Below are 23,743 nucleotides of genomic sequence, written 5' to 3'. Positions count from 1 at the left end.
TTGGGCTCAGCTAGGCATTGTGAACTGTGCAACAGAACAATAGCTGTCGTAAATATGCCAAAATATAGATTCTGGTATATAAGAAATAAAATATTCGTGTTTTGCGGAAAGATCATGCTAGGCAACTTCTTTTAAAGTTAAAATTTCTATATATTATTATCGTAGCTAGCTCATTTAATTTCAAATTTTCCTTTCACCCCATATGTTTATAATATGAGCCTTATTTAAAAAGAAAAGCAATCTTGTATTACTCTAGTTTGTTCCGTAAGGTTGAGCAAGGTTATTGGAGACTGGTGCTTCGTCTGAGTTTTTATTGGCTTTCCTTGGCTCCCCTGTATCAATACTCGTTGTCTTTTGTCATTGATTCTATGTTTTTTACCCGATGGGCCTAGTCGTTTAAAATCGACCAATTTCATTTTTTGCAGCCTCGACCTGCCTGAACAACCAGCTGCAAAAAAGCTGCGTCGTTCTGCTAGCGTTGTAATCGATCAGCCGGGAGACAGCAACAAAGTTTTGGTTGACCATGTCGCAGATAACTTCACTTCGCTAGAAGATGTATGTATAAGAGGATTTAAACCATTTTGGATCCAACCACCTGTTATGTAGAAATTGTATCGATTCGTGTGCTAGTCCATGAATTTGGACTTCAATTATGAAAAGAAATGTTTCAAATTCTCTCCAATGCCTAACTTCAGGGAGACATTTTAGGGGTGTTAACAAAGTTAAATTCTTTGGAATTCACTTTCACTTCTTGTTTCACCTTCGTATAACCCCGTATTGATGATAAAAAATGCTTGATAAAAAATGCAAATACTTATCTAAAATTGTCTGAAATTCTTTCCTTCTGCTCTGATGACTTTCCTTTTTTTGGATCAAAATAATGACTGATAGTAATAAGTACATTTGACTTTGACTCGAATTTTCTGCTTGAGTGATGAGATTGAGTTTTATAAGAGACTGTTTACTGAACTTTGAAAAATTATCAAACTTATTTCATAGTACGCATTTTTTCAAAATTCAGAGAGCTTGTCTTTTCGCTAATTAAATTAGAGATTCTCTGCCATTGAGAATGCGCAGTTTAAAGGCACGGACACTCTTTTAGATACTGAAGGAAGATTATTCTTTGCCATATAATTTGATGAGTTACCTAAGTAAAATTTTTGTTTACAGCTGGAAGAATGGCCATTTCAGAAGTTTTTCACCGAACTTTGCAATGAGTTGTTCCATCCGTCTTGGGAGGTAGGCTTATTCATCTCCCATAATGTTGTTTGTTTCTTTCTTATCCCAGCTACTGTGTGACAATGTCTGAGTTGAAGCGCGATAATGCGTGATTATGTTTGCGTTAAAGCGCGATGATACCTTCATAGGACAAGAACAAGTCGTTGCTTTTTGCTCTCTTAGAAAGCTGCTAGGAATAGTTCCTGCTGCATTTGGAAATTTTAAAGTTGCTTTCTCTTTTGTTCCTGAAACAGGTCCGTCATGGAGCTGCATCTGGCCTAAGAGAGGTTATCAAAATCCATGGTGGTGGTGCTGGCAAACAAAAGTCAATGACTGCCGAACAGGTCAGCAAATGAGTGAAAGTCTATATTTTGTTCAGTTGGGCCCATTTTATCATACCCAGGGCCCACGAGAGCCACACCGGGCCCAGGGGCAATGACCCCTCTTGCTTCCTCCCTCGGTGGACCTGACCATATTGCTTTTAGTCTATGTGCTCTCGTAAACAAGAATTCTTCAAAACGTTTTCTGAAGATAACACGCTTGCAGAAATGAAACTGTCAATGAAACACTAAACAGCATTGCTGAAATCGTGCATCAAATAGATATTCATTTATTTTTAAATTTGTCTGAGATATAATTATTCAGAATGGAAAGGAAATAATGGTCGCAAGCGTGATTCTCAGAATAACGACAAGACTCGAAATGACATCACAACACTATGTTCATTATGAACACTTGTCCATGATGAACACTTTATTCTTGATAACACTGACCTTTTGACTTTAGCCTTTTGATAACACATTTTTATTTTAAGAAAGTTGTATTCAAAAACGATATTTAATTAATATTTTGATTCTTTTTCTTGATGGTCGATGAGCGTTTTGAAAGTGCAACTGTCAATTTTTTCATGTGATTTGTTTTTTTTGTTTAATAGACTTAAAAGGTTTTGCTGCATCGTCATTAAAAGATAGATTTTCAGTTACTGAGCAAGCACTTTGGTTGTTGTAAATACAGATTGACCGCATGACTGCATGGCAGTGTTCTAATCTTACGCGTTTCGTCCACGTGACTGCATAACTTTCTTTTGAACCGTTTTATAACTTTAAGTAAACCTTTTCCTTGCAGATGAAAATTGCTAATAGAGAATGGCTTGAAGACACAGCTCTTCGATTGCTGTGTGTGTTTGCTTTGGATCGATTCGGTGATTACGTATCCGATGAGGTAATTTTCATGAATTTTTTACTTATTCCCCATCATGTAAATACCTTGTTGGCCAGCGATCCCCATCAAAAATTGGTTAAATGACATTTTGACAGGCTTTCTCAAAACTGCACAACTTTTTTTACTCTTTTAAGAATAGCAATATCAACGCTTATTTATATGTTCAAAGATCATCATTTGTTTATTTTATGCTCTTAAGGCCTAGCCATTGGTAAAGATGGAAGCAAATGTAGTATTTTTCAGTTTTCTCCATATAATCCAAAAGAGTATTATGAATTACATTTTTTGTGTACTGAAAGTTTTTTTGTGCTGTCGATTCAGATTTAAGTATAAAAATCCAAACATTAGGCAAATACGTTAAACAGTAAAGCTCCCTCCAATAAAGTTTTGCTTAAAATCTCAGACAGATATGTAAATTACCAGTAAAAATCTCTCCTGCTAAAAATTACCACAAATTGCGCTCATTTCCCGCAGTCAATTACCCTCAATTCTTTCTGGTTTCCTAACATCCAGCGCAATTCATCTGAACATTTCGTTGGTCTTTCTCCCAGGTCATTGCCCCCGTGCGAGAAACTTGTGCACAGACACTTGGGTCTGTGTTGCAGTATCTAGAAAACGAAAGTGTATTGAAAATACTGAAAGTCTTGATGATGCTGCAAGAACAGGATCTTTGGCAAATTAGACACGGGGGTCATTTAGGAATCAAATATGTTCTTGCTCTGAAAAAGGTAAGATTCTGTGCATTGAATGTAACTGTTATATTCTCGAGATTACATAGTCTGATATATTGCAATAAACCTGCCCTAATATGTATGTAATTGTATGTATCTAATTAGTTAGACGGACAACGGAAAGGCAGCGTTGATAGAAGTATTAATGAGAGCAACAGGCCTTTGTCCCATTAGGTCAGCTAAATGCATCGAGGAAAATAATACGCCATGTTTCCTTGTCATGCTATTGGCCTATTCCTTGATATGAATTTACTAGTTTTATTTGTTGTTTAAAGGAAGAAATAGATTCTTTTTATAATGGAGGATTTAATTTGATATATCATATTCCTTTGCTCAAATTTTAAACGCTTCGCATTGCCTAAATGTCCATTGTGCAAAGGTTTAAATCGTGTCTATTTTTGTTGAGGAACTATTCCTACCGCCTCTAAAATCACGATCCTCTTTTGAATCTTCCCTCGAATATCCAACTAGCCTATTTAGAAAAAGTTCACCATTGTATCAAATTGTCAGTTTCTTAATGAACATTTGCAGTAGACACCCAGACTGATGTGATTTGTGATCTAGTTTCTTCTCCTATGTTTTCTTCTAAGGAGCTGACAAAGGACATTCTTCCCGCCGTTCTGCCTTCAATAAAAAAGGGATTGCAAGATGATGATGTCAGAGCTGTTGCAGCTGCTACCTTGGTACCCGTTGCATCTGAACTCGTGTCTTTGATGCCAAATGAGGTATGTGTACCATTTCAGTAATGATACCCAATTTGTATTCAGTGTCTAGAGAATGTACCACCTTAACTAAAAAATTGTCACAGAAGTTAAAAATAATTGTATTAACCGGGTCCCTTAGCGTTATAAATTTTTTCTAAGGTTTTCTGAAACCTAATTAGCATGCCACACTCTTAATCTGTGTTTTCCATATTTAAATAAAAAATAATAGATAAGATCAGTATTTTACACAAAGGAAGATCGAGTATTTTGCTAGGCATCATATCAAGCATGCATATCTTTTAAAAGTCTCCTTGATAAGCCAACAAAGGTGATTTGTTGTCCTGGGGTATTGGGCAGGATTTGATGACCATTTTCTTTCAAGGAACCCTGCTCAAAATCCTGTTTGTTAGGTTATGGCTTTTTCTTATCTGTTTATCGATATACAGTCTCTAAATTTGATCAAAAACTATGAATACCCTTCTCAAATGCTTGTTATAGTACAGATTAAATTTGTTGCACTTCCTGCACTTTTTCGTATTCTGTCATATTTGGATGTTAGTAAGGATATGAGTAAATGATAGCTTGTGTACATATCATTGCAGCTTTTGGGCTTCGCCCTAATTTGTTTGTTATTGTTCTGAAATTGTTATTAACTAAGGTTGATAATCCAGCCCTTGAATGGCAAGCAAAAGACAACGGAAATATTTAAATCATAAATAAGATTTCGCAATTCTTTTCTATTACAAGACATTATTTTATCATGGTAGGAGTAAAAGAGAAAATTTCCTTTCCATGAATTTATTTACGAGTTAGTAACTTCACTATAAAATTGTGATATGGACAAGTGAAAGAGTTTCCACCAGCTTAGAGATCATTCAAACCCGTTTTAAACGAGGAAACTTCAATTAAATGACAATGAGGGCTGTAGTCTTGCAAATGGTGGTATAAAGTAACCTCATGTTTCAGGTCCCCATCATTGTCAACATATTGTGGGAAATTCTTCTGGATTTGGACGATCTTGATTCATCAACGAAAAGTGTCATGTGTTTGTTATCGTCACTCATCGCTAAGAATATGACAGGCGACGTTCCAATGCAAGACGCGGGAAACCTTACAGAATTAGTACCCAGGCTTTGGCCGTTCTTGAAGCATGCTATTTCGGCAGTAAGACTATCGGTATTAGATGCACTGAGGACACTTTTGGCGCGGCTGCCAGATCCAGACGCAACCGAGGTATAGTATTGTATTTCAATGCAGATCTCAAAACTGTAAAATAGCGTGCTTGTGGATGTTGTTTATTCTTCACTTGGCCTATCATTTGCAACTAAACCCCCTCCATACCAAAAGCCGCCAGTTAACGCATTTTCTTGTGCCTTTGATAAGAACTTATCTGCTTGAATAAGCTAACATATTGCACCTCATACAGGTGAAATTCGCTTTGCACGCCCAAAGGCTACTTTTTTAAATGCTCTGGTGAGCGAATAAACCCGAACAGAAACCCTGTGCTTGAATGACTTATGATTGTTTTGTTTTGCATAACTTAGAAGCATAAATTCCAGGTTTCTAACTGCCTAAAAGTTCTGGTTAAACTCAAAGGCTCAATACCATTCAGAGTTTTACAATTTGCCAACAAATTTGCCTCATAACTATATTTGGGCCTAATTCGCACGTTTTTACAAACCCCCAGAAAAATGATTAACGAGCAATTTAGGCCTAAATCTAGCAACTGTGAGTCACGTGTTTGTAAAATTTTACATTTCTGATTGGTTAATATGGTATGGAGAATTTGAATGTAATCAGAACTCTAAGCCAAAGCAAGATCTTGTTCCATTACATAAAGCATCAGTCATTTATCGCAGACGCCTTCTCCATCTTGGTGCTACTTAACTATACCTACGTAATCATTGGATAGGATACGTAAATTGAACAATAGAAACAACATATTTTGTATTTACTACAGATTTGGACAACAATATTAAACATCATTTTTGAGAGAAAATGATCCAAAGGTTTACAATCCTGACTCTATCCAAGATTTTTTAACATTACGATCTTAGCTATAAAGATTTTCAAAGCATGTTTTCTACCTAGATTTTGACATAACGTTTCTTTATAACTTGGAATCGGCAATATTATAAGTAACAAAGTTTATTTCAGGGTAGCAGCTGGGTCGAGCCGATTCTTGCCGATCAATTGAGTCACATCTTTCAAAGATTCATATTGGAACCAATCGAAGACATCAGCTCTTTGGCGCTAGAGGTAAAGGCAATAAAGTACCAACTATTCTTGCGCAGTTACCTGGGTGCTTTATGCTCATGCCTGAAATGATCTGACGACCGCTAACACTTCTGCTTTTTGCCATGTCTAAGTTTTTGTCATATTAAGCTGAAGACACAGGACGGATGTAAAGCCATGTTGTTTAAAAATAGTTCAGTTGTTGAAACGTTCAGGGAGAACTGATCACATGAAGTGATCAGTCGCCTAACAATGATACTCTATTGTTTTGTCTTCTTTTAACCACATTTGAACGCAGTTTATCAAGTCGTGGAAACATCTTTCGTTGTTGGATGCAAAATCAATAACATGCAATGTCCGGTACGATTTTTCATGGGTTGTCTGTTTTCAAATTAATGTAAATTTTTTTTCTCCAACCATACTGAATCTGCCGTGTAAATATTTGTTTCTTTCTTTCTATGATATTGTATTTAAACACTTTATTTTTCGTAAGGTTTGGTCGCTCACTATAAGGAAAGTATCGACCGTCACGTTGACAGAATGCTCTAAAGACATGATCAGTACATGGCTCTCATTCCTTGTCACGCCACACACCGCTCCTCTAGATTTATCCAGACTCATTGGCTACAGAAACAACACAAAATCAAAGGTGAAATTTTTCTCGACGTCAATTTTTAAAGGCAAAGGTGAAACGTTTTTGCCTCTCTTTGCTTAATTCTTTGCATAATAAATGGGGTCTTTAAGTTATTATTCCAGTAAAACCATAGTGGAGCTAATAAGAACTTACGAAAAGCAGTTTGGTCCCATAGGCTTCCCTTTTCTCTTTCCATGATCTAACTTTAACAGTGCACAAACTTTGTTGAAAATACCAAAGATAAAATTCAATTCCAATTAAAACAAAGAGAAATCATTCATCTAATTTGGTTTCTGTCCTCGTTTATAACTAAGCGTCTAATTTTTTTTAATATATTTCAGGTTGCTTTTAAAAGCGCGCCACTTTTCTAAAGCTAACTGAGCTTAGTTCTATCTAGGGCACCGTGCGTCTGTTGCCCCAGATGTTGCCCTTTACAAAAAGATTTTTCGTCGTTCCGCTAATTCTTAAGGGCTCATTATTAAACTTTAGAACTGTCAATCACATCTCTTTTTAAATAATAGAGTGTGGAGAATGGCGAGGCTTCTTCTGTTTACTTCATCGGTGGAATAACTGGCGATATGGACGCTGCAACGAAGGAGGGTATTGCGATCAAATCGAGGCTACTTGGAATAAGGTAATGTCTATAAGATCCCTCGTTTTCGAGCGAAATCTTTCAATTATGTTTCTTAATACTATTTCTGCCACGACAACTTAGCCCATGAATATTTAGGCCGATCGCATTCAGTATTAGATGATTCTGAGACGAATATACATTTATCAAGATTTGATGGAAATCAATTATTATTTTCTTGGCGGGAATAATCTCAAAGATGATTGTGTATGTGATTTTTCAGTGATTGGCGAAGACTTTGCATTTATAACCCCGCATTCAAGAAAATTGTTTTATAAATAACTTAATAAGACTGCATATTACTGTATGTGTTATTTCAATAATGAACCTTGTAATAAAATTATGGTTTCGGAGGCCCTGGGACAAAGTTTAATGGGGAGCCTGGGGCAATAGTGAAAAACTTTGTTCCGACCACGCCCTTTTGATTAACTTAAAATTCATTTCAGAATATTTCTTGCAGCCATATTCTTGCAATCATTTAAAACCGTCAAAGAGGCACTGACGAAAATTTTTGCATCCGAAGATTTCAACGATGTTTTATGAGCCACAGGTTGGGGGCTCATGGTACCCAATAATATCTTTCGTTTTTCTGTACCTGCTATGAATGTTAAGTTTCTAGTGTACGAGCAAATCTTGTTCCTTTGTTATGACACGCTCGCACACTCGTACCATTTCTCACACCATGGCTTTCACCGAAAAAATACCCCCATATTTCTGCCCCCGTCTCGTTTGACACAAAAATTTTGTTCTCACAAGGTACACAATCTCCACATAGACCAACCTCCATGCATTCGGGATTTCACCTAATGATTACAATTTTTTGCGTTAGTGCCTCTTTTAGGGAATCTTTTCTTACGTTTGACTGATTTCTTTTGTAAAATGGAATTCATTACTTAATGAGGCCCCCTAGACCACGAAGCCCTTTGGCTTAGCCCCCCCATGTCCCCTGTTGGTGACTCTGCATAGTAATGCTATTTCGTTTCAAAGATATTTCAAGCGAATAACAGTTGCTTGATGATCGTATTAAGCGTGAAACTCAGACTTGGAACCATCCTGTTCCATACAACAAAGTGTCAAGCAGAGACTGTATAAACTGTGAGCACATGATTATTATTATTTTCGCAGGGCTGTCGCTCTTCTTCTATCGTGTCTTGAGAATGGATCAGGAAATGCCAACGACACGGTCCTCCTCATCTTCCAAACCCTTCTTCAAATGCTGTCTGTGACGTCAGCCTTGCAAAGAATGGTTGCCACGCTTGTGCTTATTGAATGGACAAAGGAGTGTAAGGTGAGGCTGCCTTGTTCGATGCTGCTAGACCAATTATATGTTGTGTCGATAACCAAACATAAATTCAGTACTGTGTTTTGAGTTTCGCTATATGAATAAATGACAATTCACAGATGCTATGAGATGGTCGGCTTGCTTTAAAAAGCTAATAGCTTTTAGTAAAAACTAATTAATTCGGGTGTGCCTAGATGGGTATCAAGCATGTCCTTTTTGTGTGCTGGGCAACCTTTCTAACCCTCGTCAGCTGTGCGGCTCTTTATTTGTGACTCTCTGTGACTCTTCTCTTTGTAGGTATGCTTCTGCCCGGACCCACTGATAGATCGTTTAAATGCAATCCTTTCTGAGCAGTTCATATATGACGAATTAATACCACACAACCAGAGACTACAGGTTGATACAAAGGTAACCTTCAATGCCTTTTTTGCTTAGGAAATTACCAAGTATACTTTTTTTTATAAAAGTACAATGCCTGCCAAAAGTCTTGGAACACTGACATCAATTTGCAAGGTCAAAATCAATTATCCCCCTCTCCCCCACGGAACAATGTTGGTTTACTACCAAACTGGTTAGGATTTTAGTAAACACTTTCTTTTTCACATCTTTTATGATATTTCTCTAAATTATCAACATTGTTTTAGGGGGAAGGGGGGGGGGGAAGTAGAAATTTTTTTCATGAAAGGAATGAAATATATCAAATTCAGCGTAAATTGCTGGGTGTTCCAAGTATTTTTGGCAGGCATTGTACACTTCAAAAAGACGCCGAGACTTGATTTGTCAGAAAATAAGAAAATCGTAGAAAACTGCATAGATGAAAATATGAAAAATAGAAGAAAAGACAATTTTTTTAAAGATTTTCTGCTTTGCTAGCAAAACAATAGATTTTTTCAGCAAATCAACCTTGCTATTAAAAGTATCACGCGAAACTTTTACTTTGCGGTCTTAGAAACAATTAATAACATGTTGTAGAAAAATCAATTTTGAAATAAGATCCCTCCACGTCTAAAATTATCCACAAAAAGATAAGAGAATGTAGCCTCTGCAAAAAGTATTTGGTTTTTATTAAAAATGGATTGTATTAAATCTTCAATAGAATTAATTTGTCTTTGCAAGGAAGGCGAATTGTTGCTATTGTGTAAGGTAGTTTCATCGGTAATGTTAGCAGATCTGGACTGTTTGATCTGATTACCTTGCTGTCATACATGTCATAGAGCAGGGTGACTGGGATTAATGAATCCTCGCTCATATGACTGGGATTAATGAATCCTCTACTGCAAATATATGACACTTAGCAAATTATGAGCAGATTCGCTAATTCTGGTGTTTTATTTTCAATAAATTGTCCAGAGTCAATGTTCATATGTGAGATTAAATTGTTTGTAACTGAGTGTAACTAAGTGTGGTAGATAAAAACCAGGCGATTAAGAACGATAATTCTTAGTGGATGCATTAATTAATAATGGGTAGGAGGAGATAGTTAGTTTTTTTGAATACAATTTCCATGGACCTATTTTTTTTCTTTTAACATTTTACAGCGGTTTCATTTTATTGGTTAAGATTATTTCCCCTTTTTTTGATTCGGACCCATCTAGTATTTGTTTCTATCTAGCTCCCGAAGGTAGTTTTTAGGACACTGAAAATCTATTCTTATCGAGCAGTGTCCTGGTCTTCCCTCTCGATGTGACCACACCTCGTGATTCCTACGCTCAATTTTCTATTTTACCGACTAATCGTATAAATGTAGCAAATAAGAAACACCTTAATACGCCGTGAGTAAACAACAATAAATACTCGTAAATCAGTGAAGGCTAATAAACACGTGTATTTATTGTTGTTATTGTTGTTTATTCTCGACGTATTGCGGTGTTTCTTATTTGCTACATTTTCATCGACTTTTCGCCGCAAGAACTCCTTGGAGCCCGTCGAGCAGCCTGCTACGGCATACTGGAAAAACCAGACCCTATGACCCTAGGACCCCTATGACCCCTAGGACCATTAACTACAAAAAACAAAAAAGGACCCTTAACTACTACATGATTTGCGACTCCCCCAGAGCCATGCCTTTTAACTCATGACGCACACACCAATCCTAACGGACTAAAGACAAAAAACACCATCGACGCAAGCATCGAAAATCACTTTTAAGTAACTGACCAGACAAGAGAAGCAAAAACATTTCATCCAGCCTTCAAAAAAGTACTGTGCATGAGATAACGGAGTTTATCAGACCAGGGTTTAGGGGGCCTTTAGAGGGAAGTACATTGTTGAAACAAATGGACAATGTTGGCAGAGCAGGGTGCAGCTGCAGAGCACTAGAATTCAGGGCAAACAAGTAGTCTTCCATTAAAAAGTTCCCCGAAGTTCCGCACTTCTTTAACTTCCCCGCCCATACAGCACACACTGCACGGGTTAATTGCCACGAGGCGAATTTCGCAGCCAAATCGCTGGTGAAGATATCGAGGGGGAGGGCGCAATTTTGATTTTTGACTTCGAACAGAATTCTAATTTCACCTCTGCGAAATATTTCGCAATAGGCGCCTAAAAATGTTTAGTTTTGGGGGAAATCACAATATAATTTCGCAGTCTGGTGGAAATCAAAAGGGACTTTTGAAACAAACTCGTAGCGAATTTTGTGGGAAATTCACCTCCTGGAACTCATAGAAGGACATGAGACAGACGATTGTTAAATGACAATGTTTGAGCCAAAGTTGGAATGCTTCCAAAGCTGTCAACATGATAGCATTAAAAAGCATGGCTCTGGGGGAGCCGCAAATCATGTAGTAGTTAAGGGTCCTTTTTGGTTCTTCGTAGTTAATGGTCCTTGGGGTCATAGGGGTCCTAGGATCATAGGGTCTGGTTTTTCCAGTATGCCGCCTGCTACAGTGATCTTTTCTTCATTCACATATTCGTATAAAGAATTTTTGAAATGGTTTCTATTAATATCCTTTCTTTGTCGCTACAGAACTTGAAAATGGCTTTGAAAAAAGCAAACACTCTATAACATATTTGCCAATATGTTATAAAATGTTATAAAATGTTTGCTTTTTCAAAGCCTTTTTCAAATACTGTACCGCCAAAAAACTGTTCACATTTTTCAAGCAGTAATATCATTTCAGGGGCTTGTAAGCTTCTTTGCCAAGCACAAAATCGATGTAGCGGATGGTATCCAGCCAGGGTATGCTTTTTAAATCTTCAAAGCGCTCTTTATTTTGAAAGCTAAAAGAATGGATATGAATTAGAGTATAATATTTCACAGCTGAATTTGAGGATTTTACGATATTTATAATGTATTAAGGTTAAACTTTTTCAAAACACTCTTGAATTGCCCCATCGTAGAAGCCCAACTCTACTCACCTTCCAACCTAGAAGGTCTCAAATTAATATTTCCCTGGGATGGTTAATTACTATAATTAACTTATGAATGTATTTTTTTTTACAAAGCAAAATCATTTTTTCTAGATGCTTCAATCTTGACACGGCTGCTCACTTAGCTACTGTAAAGTTTGAAGAAGCAAGTGCAAGCTTGAAGGAAGATGCAAAGAAGATTGGTGACTTAAAAAGACGTTCGTTGTTAGTAACAATAGGACAGATGAAGACTGAATATCAAAAACTACAGAGCAGGTATTCTCAGTTCATTTGTACTAAGAATAAAACCATTGGCGATTTGAATGAATGAAGATGATACGAAATCAACAATTTGTTTGGTCATGTGCGAAAGAAGTTTTGAGAGGCCTCCAGAACACTTGGCAGCGTTAAGATATAATATGACATGGAACATATATATAAATATATTTATAACAACCAATATTTTAGCTTTTTATGATATTCAACTCTGCCTTAAACTTTAATGGGTGATGTAAAGGCTTTAGAGGATATCTGTTTTTTACTACGACGCGATATCTAGTCACATTCTGCCCATTATTGATATGTTCCTTTTTGTAGTAAAGGCACTTGGTTCTTTTTTCTGCTGTGCTGAAGACATAATGTAAATCAGGGCCACTGAAAGGTCTCAGTCGTAGAGTTATTCAAACCTTCTCTGTGATGTGACTGTATTCTATAAATTAATATTTGTCATCTTAGGGTCCAGTTTTGTGCAGCTGGTGCCTTGATATCTCTAAAGCAACTGCCAAAGAAATTGAATCCAATAATTAGGCCAATTATGGATGGAATCAAAAAAGAAGAAAATATTACTCTGCAAGTAAGTTTGTGAAAGCGAATCCTTTTGATTTAATGGCTTTTCTGTTTTGGAAATTACAGACTGCGCAGCTGTTAAACATGTCTTTTACAATCATCAACTAGAAACAACTCGTGGTAACGTTCCGATGCGCTTGGTAGACCATCGAGTGAAGCTTATTCTCCAAAACTATTGTATCGTTTTTACTGGCAAGGTATAAGTTGCATATTTCATCCCTCTGGTCATGTGCGATGAATGAGTACATATCTTTGTATTTGTTGACGAAAATTATTATTTTTACATAGGCAAGAACTGCTGAATCGGTTGCTGACTTGCTGTCTCTTTGTGTAAAACGCTCTCCTTGTCCAAACAGCAAGATAGTCAAGAATCTTTGCTCGTCTGTTTGTTGTGATCAAAACAAAACGCCGGGGATTGATTGTCTGAACAGCGAAAATGATAAACCGAACCCCCCGGAATCCGATAGCAGTGATGAGATACCATCTTGTTCAAAGATGCTTGGAATCCTAACTCTCAGGCTGATGCAAAAGGTTGGCAAAACATTGTCTTGATAGAACGGGAAAATGATGATGTCACAGTGCTTGATTTCAGTGTGTTATAATTTGATGGCATTTTTCATCCAGGATTTCCTAGGCTCGTGTGTGATAAACATCAGCCGATTTTTTAATTTTATCATGTTCTTCCAGCTTATGCTACTCTGTTTATGCCTCAACATTTATTGTAGTAATAAGAAAATTTATCTAATATTTTAATGCTAGTCCTGGCTAAAGATCTGACGTTTGCAGTTTAGTTGTAATGTCTGGCTGGCTGCAAGATGATATTTAGAACTTCAGCTGATTTTTGAGATTTTCTGATGTATTATTGAATACCGAATACTCGGAGAAAATAAGCACGTGACTCGACCAGGGCAATATCGAATCCTTTTCCGGGGGGAGGGGGCTTCCACATACACTGGTGCAGGATGTGCCAAATACATTTTGGGGTATTAGTTTTGGTAAAATCAAACATGGTAATAAATTTTGGGGTTGATTGTTAGCATGGCCTTAGAAATGTAAAATGTTTTCATATGCTTGATTGAGTTATTGGATTTTTGCAAATTTGATGAATTGTTTGAATTTCCCTTTGACCAGCGACACTGTATGTTATTGCTGTAGCGACTGAGCTACCCTTTTCATGTTTTCTAATCCGAGACAAAAACCGTGCTATTTACATTTGACTTTCTATTTGTATCTTAATAATGCAGGACGCTGCAAAGGCTGTTGCGCCGAAGAGGGGAAGGGCCAACAGAGCAAACTCAGGACACTCAGCAGCAAGTCTGGGAATGTCTTCCCTTGGAATGCCGTTGGCTACAAACGAAATACCTAACGATACAGAGGAAGAGGTATTATTTTACCATACGATTTCACAAGCTCGAAATAAGATAAAGTTTTGAGTATTTGGATCCTGCTGACTTAGATCAGGCATACAAGTATCGTTAGCCATCATCGAAATTCATCAGTAAGAAACCTATTTAAGCAACATCTTTTCGCGTCGCTTTCAACACGATGCGGGCGTGCAATGCGGAACCTTTCCTCAAAGGCACCAACTGCGTTGGAGCTTGGTAGCTATGGCTTTTCCTTTGAACTTTTCGAAGGGGCACAGCCACCTCTAACAGATTTTATGCAGTACAAAAACTTTAAGGATCAGTGAAAAATGCAGTATAATTTCTTAATGAAAGCTATTGCAAATAAAAAATTTCATTTTTTCAGTCGAGATTTTCTATTTAATGGGCCATCTTTACGCGTCTACTTCAATGGTCGGGGTCTAAGTAAACAAATCGTTCAACGTTATGACTTTTGTACGTTCCTGTTTTTGACTAGCCTACGTCACAGACAATAATTGCTCCTCAGTTATGGTCTGTGACGCAGGCTATTTTTTGGCAAGCTTGACATTTAACCAACTCATCGGTTAGGCTTGCTGGTTGTTGCTGTTGTTGCCGTGCATAATTGCGTATTGTGTTGTGTATAATTGCGTAGAGAGCCTCTCCTGTCAAGAAGTTTCTCTTTCTTCCATAATTCTTCCATTTATTAACTCGCTTGTCTCAATAGGACGCTAAATTGCTTCCCTCAACTACATTGGAAAGGCGTATTTTTTCTACTTTAGGGCACAAAAGCCATCTTTTTCCAAACCAGAGGAGGGGAGCTTGCATTATCAACAACGGCAGAACGATTTGGCTCGCGTTTACAAGAAGACGTACCAACTCTATGGGAAACCTGTTACGATTCAATACAAAACTGCATTTCAAGACACACCTTAGGTAGGTAGCTTGAGATTTTCCTGTATAACCCTTGCGTGGATAACTGTTTACCAATAGTTTACGCATGGGGAGATTACTGGATAGTTATTGCAATGAAGCTCCCATTTAAGGGCACCTTCCACTAGCAGTTCTATCTATAATTCGTTCGAGATTTCGATGAAAATTCTATAAATAAACCTTCCTTTCAGACCCTGTTACACTGCGAGAAGACACACAGCATGCACAAAATCTTATATTATCACTCCAGGTTTTAGAAACCATCGCAACGTCCTTGCATCCATCCCTACAAGAAAAGGTAAAGGTCTCCCTTTTTTTTTATGTTGTGGTTGTTTGATATCGCACGTCACAGAATCAGACTCGTCACCAGACTTCTCAAGTGTCCAAGTGTTAGGATGTCCAAGTGCATGCTACCCATCCTATGCAAATTGCCTGATATTTTCCCAATGCATAAATTGGTATTCCCCAATGCATTGATATTACCCAGGTACCCCTGATTGAAGTAGCTCTTATCGTCATGTTGAAACTATGCAGCAAAAAATTCAATGCTTTAGATTCTGCATCTTATCTCCCATTTTCAAAACTCCAAAGTACAGCATCTACGTTTTTTCTTCTCGCAGTTGGCTGATTTACTAGATCCTTTGATGCAAACACTCCAGTACCCCTTTACGTCACTAAGACATATGGTAGCAAGGGTACTTGGTGTTTGCAGCAAGTTAATAACAAGACAAGTAATGCAGTTTGTCATCGAACGGATTTTGCCGTTGTTAGGCACCAGCGATAACTTGGTTTGTAGACAAGGAGCTATTGAGTCGATTGCTCGTATCCTCTTTCTATGTAATATTCAGTAGCATATCAGCGTTAATTTAATTCCTTTCAAACTAATGTATACAAGGGAGAGGGATCTTTCATATGCCCATTTACTATGCATTGGCAAAATATTATACTAGTACAATTACGCGAGATATTTATACATCTAGGCACAAATAATTTACTGATCACAACCAAGGAAATCTATCTTTTTGGGGTCCAAATAGAGTAACTTATTTTTAAATCTCCTTTCAAAGCTTTTATTTTGGACATAATTCTAAAGGTCCTTTGAAAAAATAAACCGTCAGTCTATGGTACTTTGAAAATTCACTTACTTTTCCCGTTTCCTCCTTCTAGGGTTAAATATTTTGTCGTCATCTCTATCAATTTGCAGATTAATTTACACGTTCATTCTCACCGCAGTTATGAATACCCCCTTCACTATAGCGATAAGTTTGAATGTCTTATTTGAAGATCAATTGTTAGTTTTATTAACTGTAAAACTTTTCAAAAGACTGGCTACTATGGTGTTTGCAAACTCTTCCTTAACCCCTTGAAGATATAATTGAAAATCTAGGAATGAACATTCTACCATATATCGTATTACTGATAGTTCCGCTTCTTGGAAGAATGAGTGACCCTGCTGAAGATGTCAGACTGGTTTCAACGAATTGCTTTGCGACTTTGATACGGTACATGCCTTTGGAGGTATGTCGGTCTTTTTCTGGTATCTTTTAGACTGTAAAGAGTCTGGCACTAGTAATTATAATGACGTAAACGTGATATATAGAATCCCATCCTTTGTTCAGAAACAGTTAGATATTCTGAGCAGATTGGAGCTGTAATTCAGGTAGCTATATTTGTTTTTATGATGTCGATTGAGCAAGTATCTCTTTCATCTTTCACAGTCTTTTGAGATACTTGTCAGTAAATGTTGTATATTTCAGATAAGATATTAGAATCCTTCCCAGTGGTCTGTTTTGTAATTGGCCCACAATATCGGCGTTGCTCTATGTCTTCTAAAGTTTAGCGCTATTTACTTTCTTAAGTACTCAATGTCGCCAAGGGGCCCCCAGAAATTTTCTTTGCCCCTTGTTTGGCCCCCCCCAGTTTTTTCAAAAGCTTTTTTTAAAATTTCAATGTTTTTTCGAAAGCTGTTCAATCGTTTTTTGACTTTGTTAGGGTTGCTCTCTTTATTTTGCTCAATGCGATCTTTATTGCATTTATTTAACAAGCTAAAGGCCCTGATAAGCGTTTTGGTTTGTAAACGAGGTGAACATTAATGAAATTTCGGCTCCTTTCTGTAGTTACCAAGAAAAATTGATTCTTGGCAATAATTTAGATTCTATATTCGTTATATATTATCACGAAGATACGCTTTCTTGGGGTGGGGTGCGCAGGGTAAGCCCAAACCAAGATTCTCCGCATCCCATTGAAAACCGTTTTCACCCTGTTTCCCAGCGCAGAGAAATACCAATACCATCCCAGTATACCTTGGAAATCTACTATTACTTATCGAAATTCTATGATTTGAAATTCTGTGTAACAGAATGATTTGCTTGATCTCATGGAGGTTGGATATAAGATAAGGTGGAAATATTGAAAGTGGATTTTTGATAATATAGAAAGTGGATTTTTGATAATGTCACACTTGGCACTCTTCCACAACAATTTTGTCTCATCCTAGGCTGGTATACCAGATCCCCCTGGAATGTCAAAAGCCATGATAGAGCAGAAGAAAAAAGAGAGGAAGTTTTTAGAACAGCTGCTGAATAATACAAAACTTGACACTTACGATATTCCAGTTCCGATTAAAGCTGAGCTGAGAAAATACCAGCAGGCAAGCATCTCTACATAGCCATCAATTTTTTAATTCTGTATTTTTTCTTTTCTTTTTTTTTCAATCTTCCTTTATTTCTCTTCACTGCTTCTTGACCAACTCTTGGAACTTTTATTGGGCCAATTTTATGTTCATAGCTTTACCATACTTCAAACTTTGTAATCTCTTTCCTTGGTTAACTATGAAATTGGATTTTACATCTGGAAATGCAATCTTTCCGATAATCTTCAGCTTTGCAGGTGACAATAGAACTAATGACAAATTATCTCTTTCGTTGCTAATCTTGTGTTATCAATTTCGATAGGATGGTGTGAACTGGCTCGCATTTCTCAATAAATACAAGCTACATGGAATTCTTTGTGATGATATCTTTTCTGCTTGTTGAAGCAACTTTTATATTTATGATAATGCAGGGTATATTTCTAGCAGTTTGCGAGTTGCTCTGTTTTTCTAATGAGTTTTCCAAAATGAGAATTCATGATAGATATCTGCGAAAGATTTTGAAGTTGAAGATTTAGTACAAAACATTATTTCTGTTGGAAAAAGAGGTCCTCTTGTTTGTGTCCATATTTTAAGATGAATGATTTCAAAATATGAAATTTATCCCAGTCTTTCGTGGCCTGCTCATATTTCGATTTTACCATGTTTGTCTGATCTAGATCCGCGCAACCAGTCACGTATGATATCATTTAGCTTCTCATTTATAAAAATACTTTTTGAGTATTTTCATTAGAAGTCTCTTTCGTTTCTCTCTTTTCTGTTTTTACATAGTTTCCCATGGCCTTAGCGTTAGATCTTGTCCCGCCCGTCCTCCTACTCACAGTATCCCTTTATTTCATTTAGTCCTTTCATGTGTAGCCTTATTATATAAGAAATCTCCCTATGTAAGGCAATGAAAACGCCAATTAATTTAACAATCAATTTTAATTTCATATTGGTTTTACCAATGACATTTGGTTCTGCTTTGCTGTATTCCTTGACTTGTATTCTAACATATGGGACTTGGCAAAACATTGCAATCAATCTGCATTATTGCTGGTGACCACCTGAATCGAGCCATGGCTTATAAGGTCTGTATAATTTTGATAAATATATTTGTGATGGTGCTACCACAGGGGAAGTGGGGGTGGGGTTGGTAACACTGTTTTATTTCTGTATGGTTTTTCAGCCTTTGCACTGGTAATTCACCCTTAGATGAATTTTTTAAGTTATTTTTGAATTTTCCATTTCCTTTATAGGCGACTGGCAGTGATTATAGCAAGCCTCTTCCATCTTTGGTTGTATGCCCGCCTACGCTCACCGGCCACTGGTGCTACGAGGTTGAGAAGTTTTGTGATATCGAACACTTAAACCCACTTCATTATTATGGCGTGCCAAGCGATCGTCTTCGGTAAGACACTACTTTTTGTCGTTGGGTTTTTATTTCCGGGCAAACTTGTACTGTGTAGTGTCTATCCTTAGAGTCAGAAATTAAGAATCGGCGTCAGTTTCTCCTAAAAAGATCTACAAATGGGATGTGTATTTTGCCCGAAATCGTCTGATTGAATGGTAACTAGCACAAATATATGTGGGTTTCTTAGAAAAAATTTCCAGAATGCGACTCATTGCCAGAGGTGGAAAAAATTTTCTTCTTTCTGGGAACCTAAGAATCTGGCTCAAAACTTTCTGCAAGATTTAGGGGGTAGACAAATAAACTTTCTGTTTGTGCCTATATCTCTATACTTGGTTGATATATAAAAGAGGGCAAACTTAGTTTTAAGAAGTATGATACTTCTCATTTGAATGTTCAATCTGTTTTTATTTTGATGCTTAATTTGTTTTTTTTTTCTCTCGAAGTATTTCTATAGAAGGTTAAATCGAATGCATAAAATTATCAGGCAATCAACTTCTTAACATAATCAGTGTCATTTAACATCGGAGATCTTGACTATTGTTCCAAAACAGTCATTCTCAACATATTAGATATGCCTTTATTTAATGCATAAATGCACATAAGAAAGAAATCAACTTTAACTAGAAATTGATTCATTAAATCAATCATCATGATGGAAAATCCATGCAAAAATCTCCAAACATAGTTTCAGAAGAGTTAGGGCAAAATCATTTGAATTGTATGGTGCAATTTATGGAGAAGGCTTTGCCTAATCTTTTGACAAGTGAGAAGCAATATGTGGTTGAAATTGAGTCCTAGCATGCAACAAATTAATTTAACTAAGCATATTAACTTATGATCAATGCTGCTCACACCATGGTGTCAGAAATGTTTTCTGTAAAAGTAGATTCCAGTCTCTATATTATATTATTCTCAGTCTTAATCATGGTTTGTCTTGAAAGCTCAGCTGCTAAAAAAATTCTGATCGTGAGTGGCTAAGATTTCTGTGAGATGGTGAATGTAAATAATTTGCACCAAGCATTTCTTTCCATTGGAAAGAGACTAATTCCCACAGTCCTTTGGCAGCTCAAATTTAGCTGCTCACAGGCGAGTTGAAAATAATACTTTCTGTTAATTTGACTTGACATTTGTCACCAGATTTTTACATTTACTTTAACACTTCAAAAATTTTCTGTGAAACTTTCTGCTACATTTTTATCTAGAAAAATTTCTGGGAACTATGTTCCCAGGTTCCGATACTTTTTCCACCTCTGCTCATTGCAATGGGAAGATGTCTGTAACGGGTTAATAGGGAAACAAGTTCCTTGGGTTATTTCCACATCTCTTGCTGCATTTCCTTGTACCGGCATTACGTTTTCATGTAGCAATGTTCAAATCAATTTGTATCGTCTCTAGATAAAACTTCAGACGCTAATGTTTACCAATTCCTTCTTTATGTGCAATTAAAAACGGTTTTTCTTCCAAGTAAATTGTTGATGATAGTAATACTTTGCTGTCCGAATACTCTTTTCACCATGCCTTAATATGTTTAACGCGTTCCATAACGTCTACGTGTAACGTTTTTACAGGCTGCAACGAAAACTGAAAACCCAAAACTACAATCTAGTGGTCGCCTCGTATGATATTGTCAGGAATGATTATAACTTCTTTCTGTAAGTACTAAAAAACACTTTTATAGTTGTTGATAAAATCTTCTTTTGTAAATAATAGTATATTTTGTCAGCATTGGTACATTATTTTTGTTAGTATTCGTTTATGCTTTTGTAAGTATTCGTTTATGGCTACACTATGTTGTGAGTATTAGCGCACCCTCTATGAGTATTGATACGGTCATTTTGTTAGCACACGTACACGCTTTTGTAAGTATTGCTACACTATGTTGTGAGTATTGGTAAACCCTTTGTAAGTATTGATACAGTCTTTTTTGATAGCATACATACACGCTTTTGTAAGTATTGCTACACTATGTTGTGAGTATTGGTAAACCCTTTGTAAGTATTGATACAGTCTTTTTTGATAGCATACATACACGCTTTTGTAAGTATTGCTACACTATGTTGTGAGTATTGGCACACCCTTTGTGAGTATTGATACGGTCTTTTTGTTAGCATACCTACACGCTTTTGTAAGTATTGTCACAATCTATGTATCGATACAGCCTCCATGAATATTGATACGGCTTCTCTTTGTGCATACTGATAAACTCTTTTGTAAATGTCCAGAGACCTGACAATATTAGCATACTTTTGTGGCCATATCAGTAGCATAATAAAACAGACATTGTACCCGTAATCGAATAAATTCAGTAGCGTATTTCAAAGGAGCCGATCAATTTGGGGTGAATCTTAAATCCTTTTTTCAATTCAATCATTTCTTATATAAGACTAATATGTAGGTACTGGTTGAAAATTCATATATTAGGAAATTGTATATTAATACTATTGCTGCATTTCCTTGTAATTCAAAATTGTATGGTTACATTGGAGCAAGTTCTATCTAGAAAGTTTGTAGTATTGATTTTAAAATTTATAGCAGTTCAAGCATATTTTTGTATTTCAGAAATACTCATTGGAATTATTGCGTTCTGGATGAAGGCCATATTATCAAAAATAGCAAAACAAAGGCAAGCTTGCTTTTTTGAAAATTATTATGAAAATATCCGTTTATCCCTCATTTGTAACGATATTTTTGTTTTAAGGTGGCCTTCAAACGGCAAACATTTTGTTTTATGTGAATAACACCACTTCAATTGAAGGTCTGGTTTAGGCAATTGAAAAAAATTGTCTTCATATGAAATTATTGACCTTCAATTAGATTTAGCACTGAAAAGTTAGCCCGGCAAGAATTTTTTGTAATGACACTGTTTGCGATATGGGTTGCCTGGCGATTTAAAGTTTACAGGATTATGAGCGATTTGTCCTTAAAAATCATCCAGGTTGTAATTTAACATCCCCAGTCACTTCTAATGGTCAGACCCGTTATAGTTTTCAGAAATATTTCTTTTCACATAATCAACATCACGAGAGCTTGGAATTTGAAAATTTATATCTAGAATGAATTTATGAGGCTTCCTTCGGAGCTGATGTAAGACATGAGCAACAGAAAGAAATTTCGACTAAATCGAGTCTTGGCTTGACAAACTGTTATGTGAGCTTTTCACCTATAATCAATTTTGCGCTTAGAGTATAACGGTTTAGAGCTGCAACTCCAAGTTTCATGCTTATTGGATCATTAGGCAACTGCAGCAGCAACTTTTTTGGTTATGTGACATAATGATACGATTAGGCTCAAAACTTGGAATTGCAACTTAGAACCGTCCAGTTCTACATATCAAGGCGTGCACAGCTCTGCCTATACGACGTTTAGCACTGTGCAACAGGTCGGAAAGTAATTCTCATCATAAGTCAATTTAGTGAGTTTTGCAATTGGCCTCACTTATCAGTATCACTGTTCCTTGGACATTTTTTGTTTCATTTATGAAATCCTGCCAGCTTGATTGCTTTAGTTTCGCTAAAATGTAGGAACAATGGCACTGTCAGTGGCACACCACAAAAACATCTAGTTGCATGAAATCCTTCGATTTTATCATTGCTCGTCGTTTCTGTTTCCATGCTCTCTCAGTAACTGTTTTTCAGCTGTTAATCTGTTTATTTCTACCTGAAAAATCACCGCTACCGATTTTCATATGAAAATTGTCTCGATAATGACAAACCCAGCTACCGGAAATTTCATGTTCTCGTTATTCTCGACGATAAAAAAGAATGGTGTTTTTACTTTATGTATTCACCTCGTTGTTCTCTTGACATGGAAGTAAAGTTCAACTAATTACCGAAGGCCTCCGATTCTGTTAGTTTCTGTTCATCTTTAGCCACATTATACACCATATTAAGCTCAAAGTTCTTTTAAAAACTGTTTTTTTACAAAAGAAGACTATACTATTAAATAGTAAATACCTTTTCTGGTTTTGTGGTAGCTTTTATTTTTCTACATGTAGAAAAGAAATTAATCATTTTATTTAATAAGAGGATACTGATGTAAAAAGGTATAAAAAACGATGCTACCCAAATATCGCAATAGTTTTATTGAACAGCCATTCTCTGCTTTGTCGATAAAATTAGGGGTTTTATTTGAAATAACAGAATTTTGTACATACCATGTAGTAATTGGATATGAAAACGATTAATTTTTAGGGACATTATTGTTTTGAATAAATATCAGGATAGAATCAACCAATGTTTGGGAAAATATATTTTAGCAACCAACCTGTTTATATGAATATTAGTTACCTGGCGGTTATATTTATATCTATCGTTGAAATTGAGTGAAACACACAGCTAATCAGAATTGGACTGTTGATAAACCTTTCCAGGTGAATGCAACGCTTTTCAAAGCACCGTCATTATTTATCTATTCATTTGTCAATTTATTTATTTTTGTAAGGTTAAAATTAGAAGATAGCAAAGAAATACCGGAACATCGATGCTATTTTACCGGTTTTTCGTGCTTTCTTCAAGTGCTAAATTATTCTGAGTAAGCACAAAGATTTTTATTGCAAA

The 23,743-nt window shown here is 36.4% G+C and overlaps 1 protein-coding gene across 2 annotated transcripts in view; it reads left to right on the top strand.

Annotated features, from left to right (window-relative positions):
* Positions 1 to 23,743, top strand: part of LOC135691847 (TATA-binding protein-associated factor 172) — a 53,287-nt gene that overhangs the window by 4,631 nt on the left and 24,913 nt on the right. For both annotated transcript variants that reach the window (XM_089112003.1, XM_089112002.1), the window contains exons 6-32: positions 426 to 555; positions 1,171 to 1,239; positions 1,473 to 1,562; positions 2,344 to 2,439; positions 2,991 to 3,167; positions 3,761 to 3,895; positions 4,841 to 5,107; positions 6,032 to 6,133; positions 6,603 to 6,758; positions 7,265 to 7,377; positions 8,500 to 8,662; positions 8,954 to 9,064; positions 11,776 to 11,834; positions 12,119 to 12,280; positions 12,740 to 12,857; positions 13,139 to 13,381; positions 14,095 to 14,232; positions 14,994 to 15,147; positions 15,336 to 15,442; positions 15,765 to 15,966; positions 16,514 to 16,662; positions 17,642 to 17,794; positions 18,099 to 18,163; positions 18,792 to 18,864; positions 19,033 to 19,184; positions 20,756 to 20,839; positions 21,747 to 21,810. In XM_089112003.1, coding sequence (XP_088968129.1) covers positions 426 to 555; positions 1,171 to 1,239; positions 1,473 to 1,562; positions 2,344 to 2,439; positions 2,991 to 3,167; positions 3,761 to 3,895; positions 4,841 to 5,107; positions 6,032 to 6,133; positions 6,603 to 6,758; positions 7,265 to 7,377; positions 8,500 to 8,662; positions 8,954 to 9,064; positions 11,776 to 11,834; positions 12,119 to 12,280; positions 12,740 to 12,857; positions 13,139 to 13,381; positions 14,095 to 14,232; positions 14,994 to 15,147; positions 15,336 to 15,442; positions 15,765 to 15,966; positions 16,514 to 16,662; positions 17,642 to 17,794; positions 18,099 to 18,163; positions 18,792 to 18,864; positions 19,033 to 19,184; positions 20,756 to 20,839; positions 21,747 to 21,810 — 3,532 coding nt within the window. The remainder of the gene's footprint in view (positions 1 to 425; positions 556 to 1,170; positions 1,240 to 1,472; positions 1,563 to 2,343; positions 2,440 to 2,990; positions 3,168 to 3,760; positions 3,896 to 4,840; positions 5,108 to 6,031; positions 6,134 to 6,602; positions 6,759 to 7,264; positions 7,378 to 8,499; positions 8,663 to 8,953; positions 9,065 to 11,775; positions 11,835 to 12,118; positions 12,281 to 12,739; positions 12,858 to 13,138; positions 13,382 to 14,094; positions 14,233 to 14,993; positions 15,148 to 15,335; positions 15,443 to 15,764; positions 15,967 to 16,513; positions 16,663 to 17,641; positions 17,795 to 18,098; positions 18,164 to 18,791; positions 18,865 to 19,032; positions 19,185 to 20,755; positions 20,840 to 21,746; positions 21,811 to 23,743) is intronic.

This window comes from Rhopilema esculentum, chromosome 13 (assembly GCF_057945365.1).
Source record: "Rhopilema esculentum isolate cy_ngs chromosome 13, ASM5794536v1, whole genome shotgun sequence".
Taxonomy (NCBI): domain Eukaryota; kingdom Metazoa; phylum Cnidaria; class Scyphozoa; order Rhizostomeae; family Rhizostomatidae; genus Rhopilema; species Rhopilema esculentum.
Note: the sequence above shows the minus strand (reverse complement) of the source record. Positions and strands in the feature narration are given on the sequence as shown.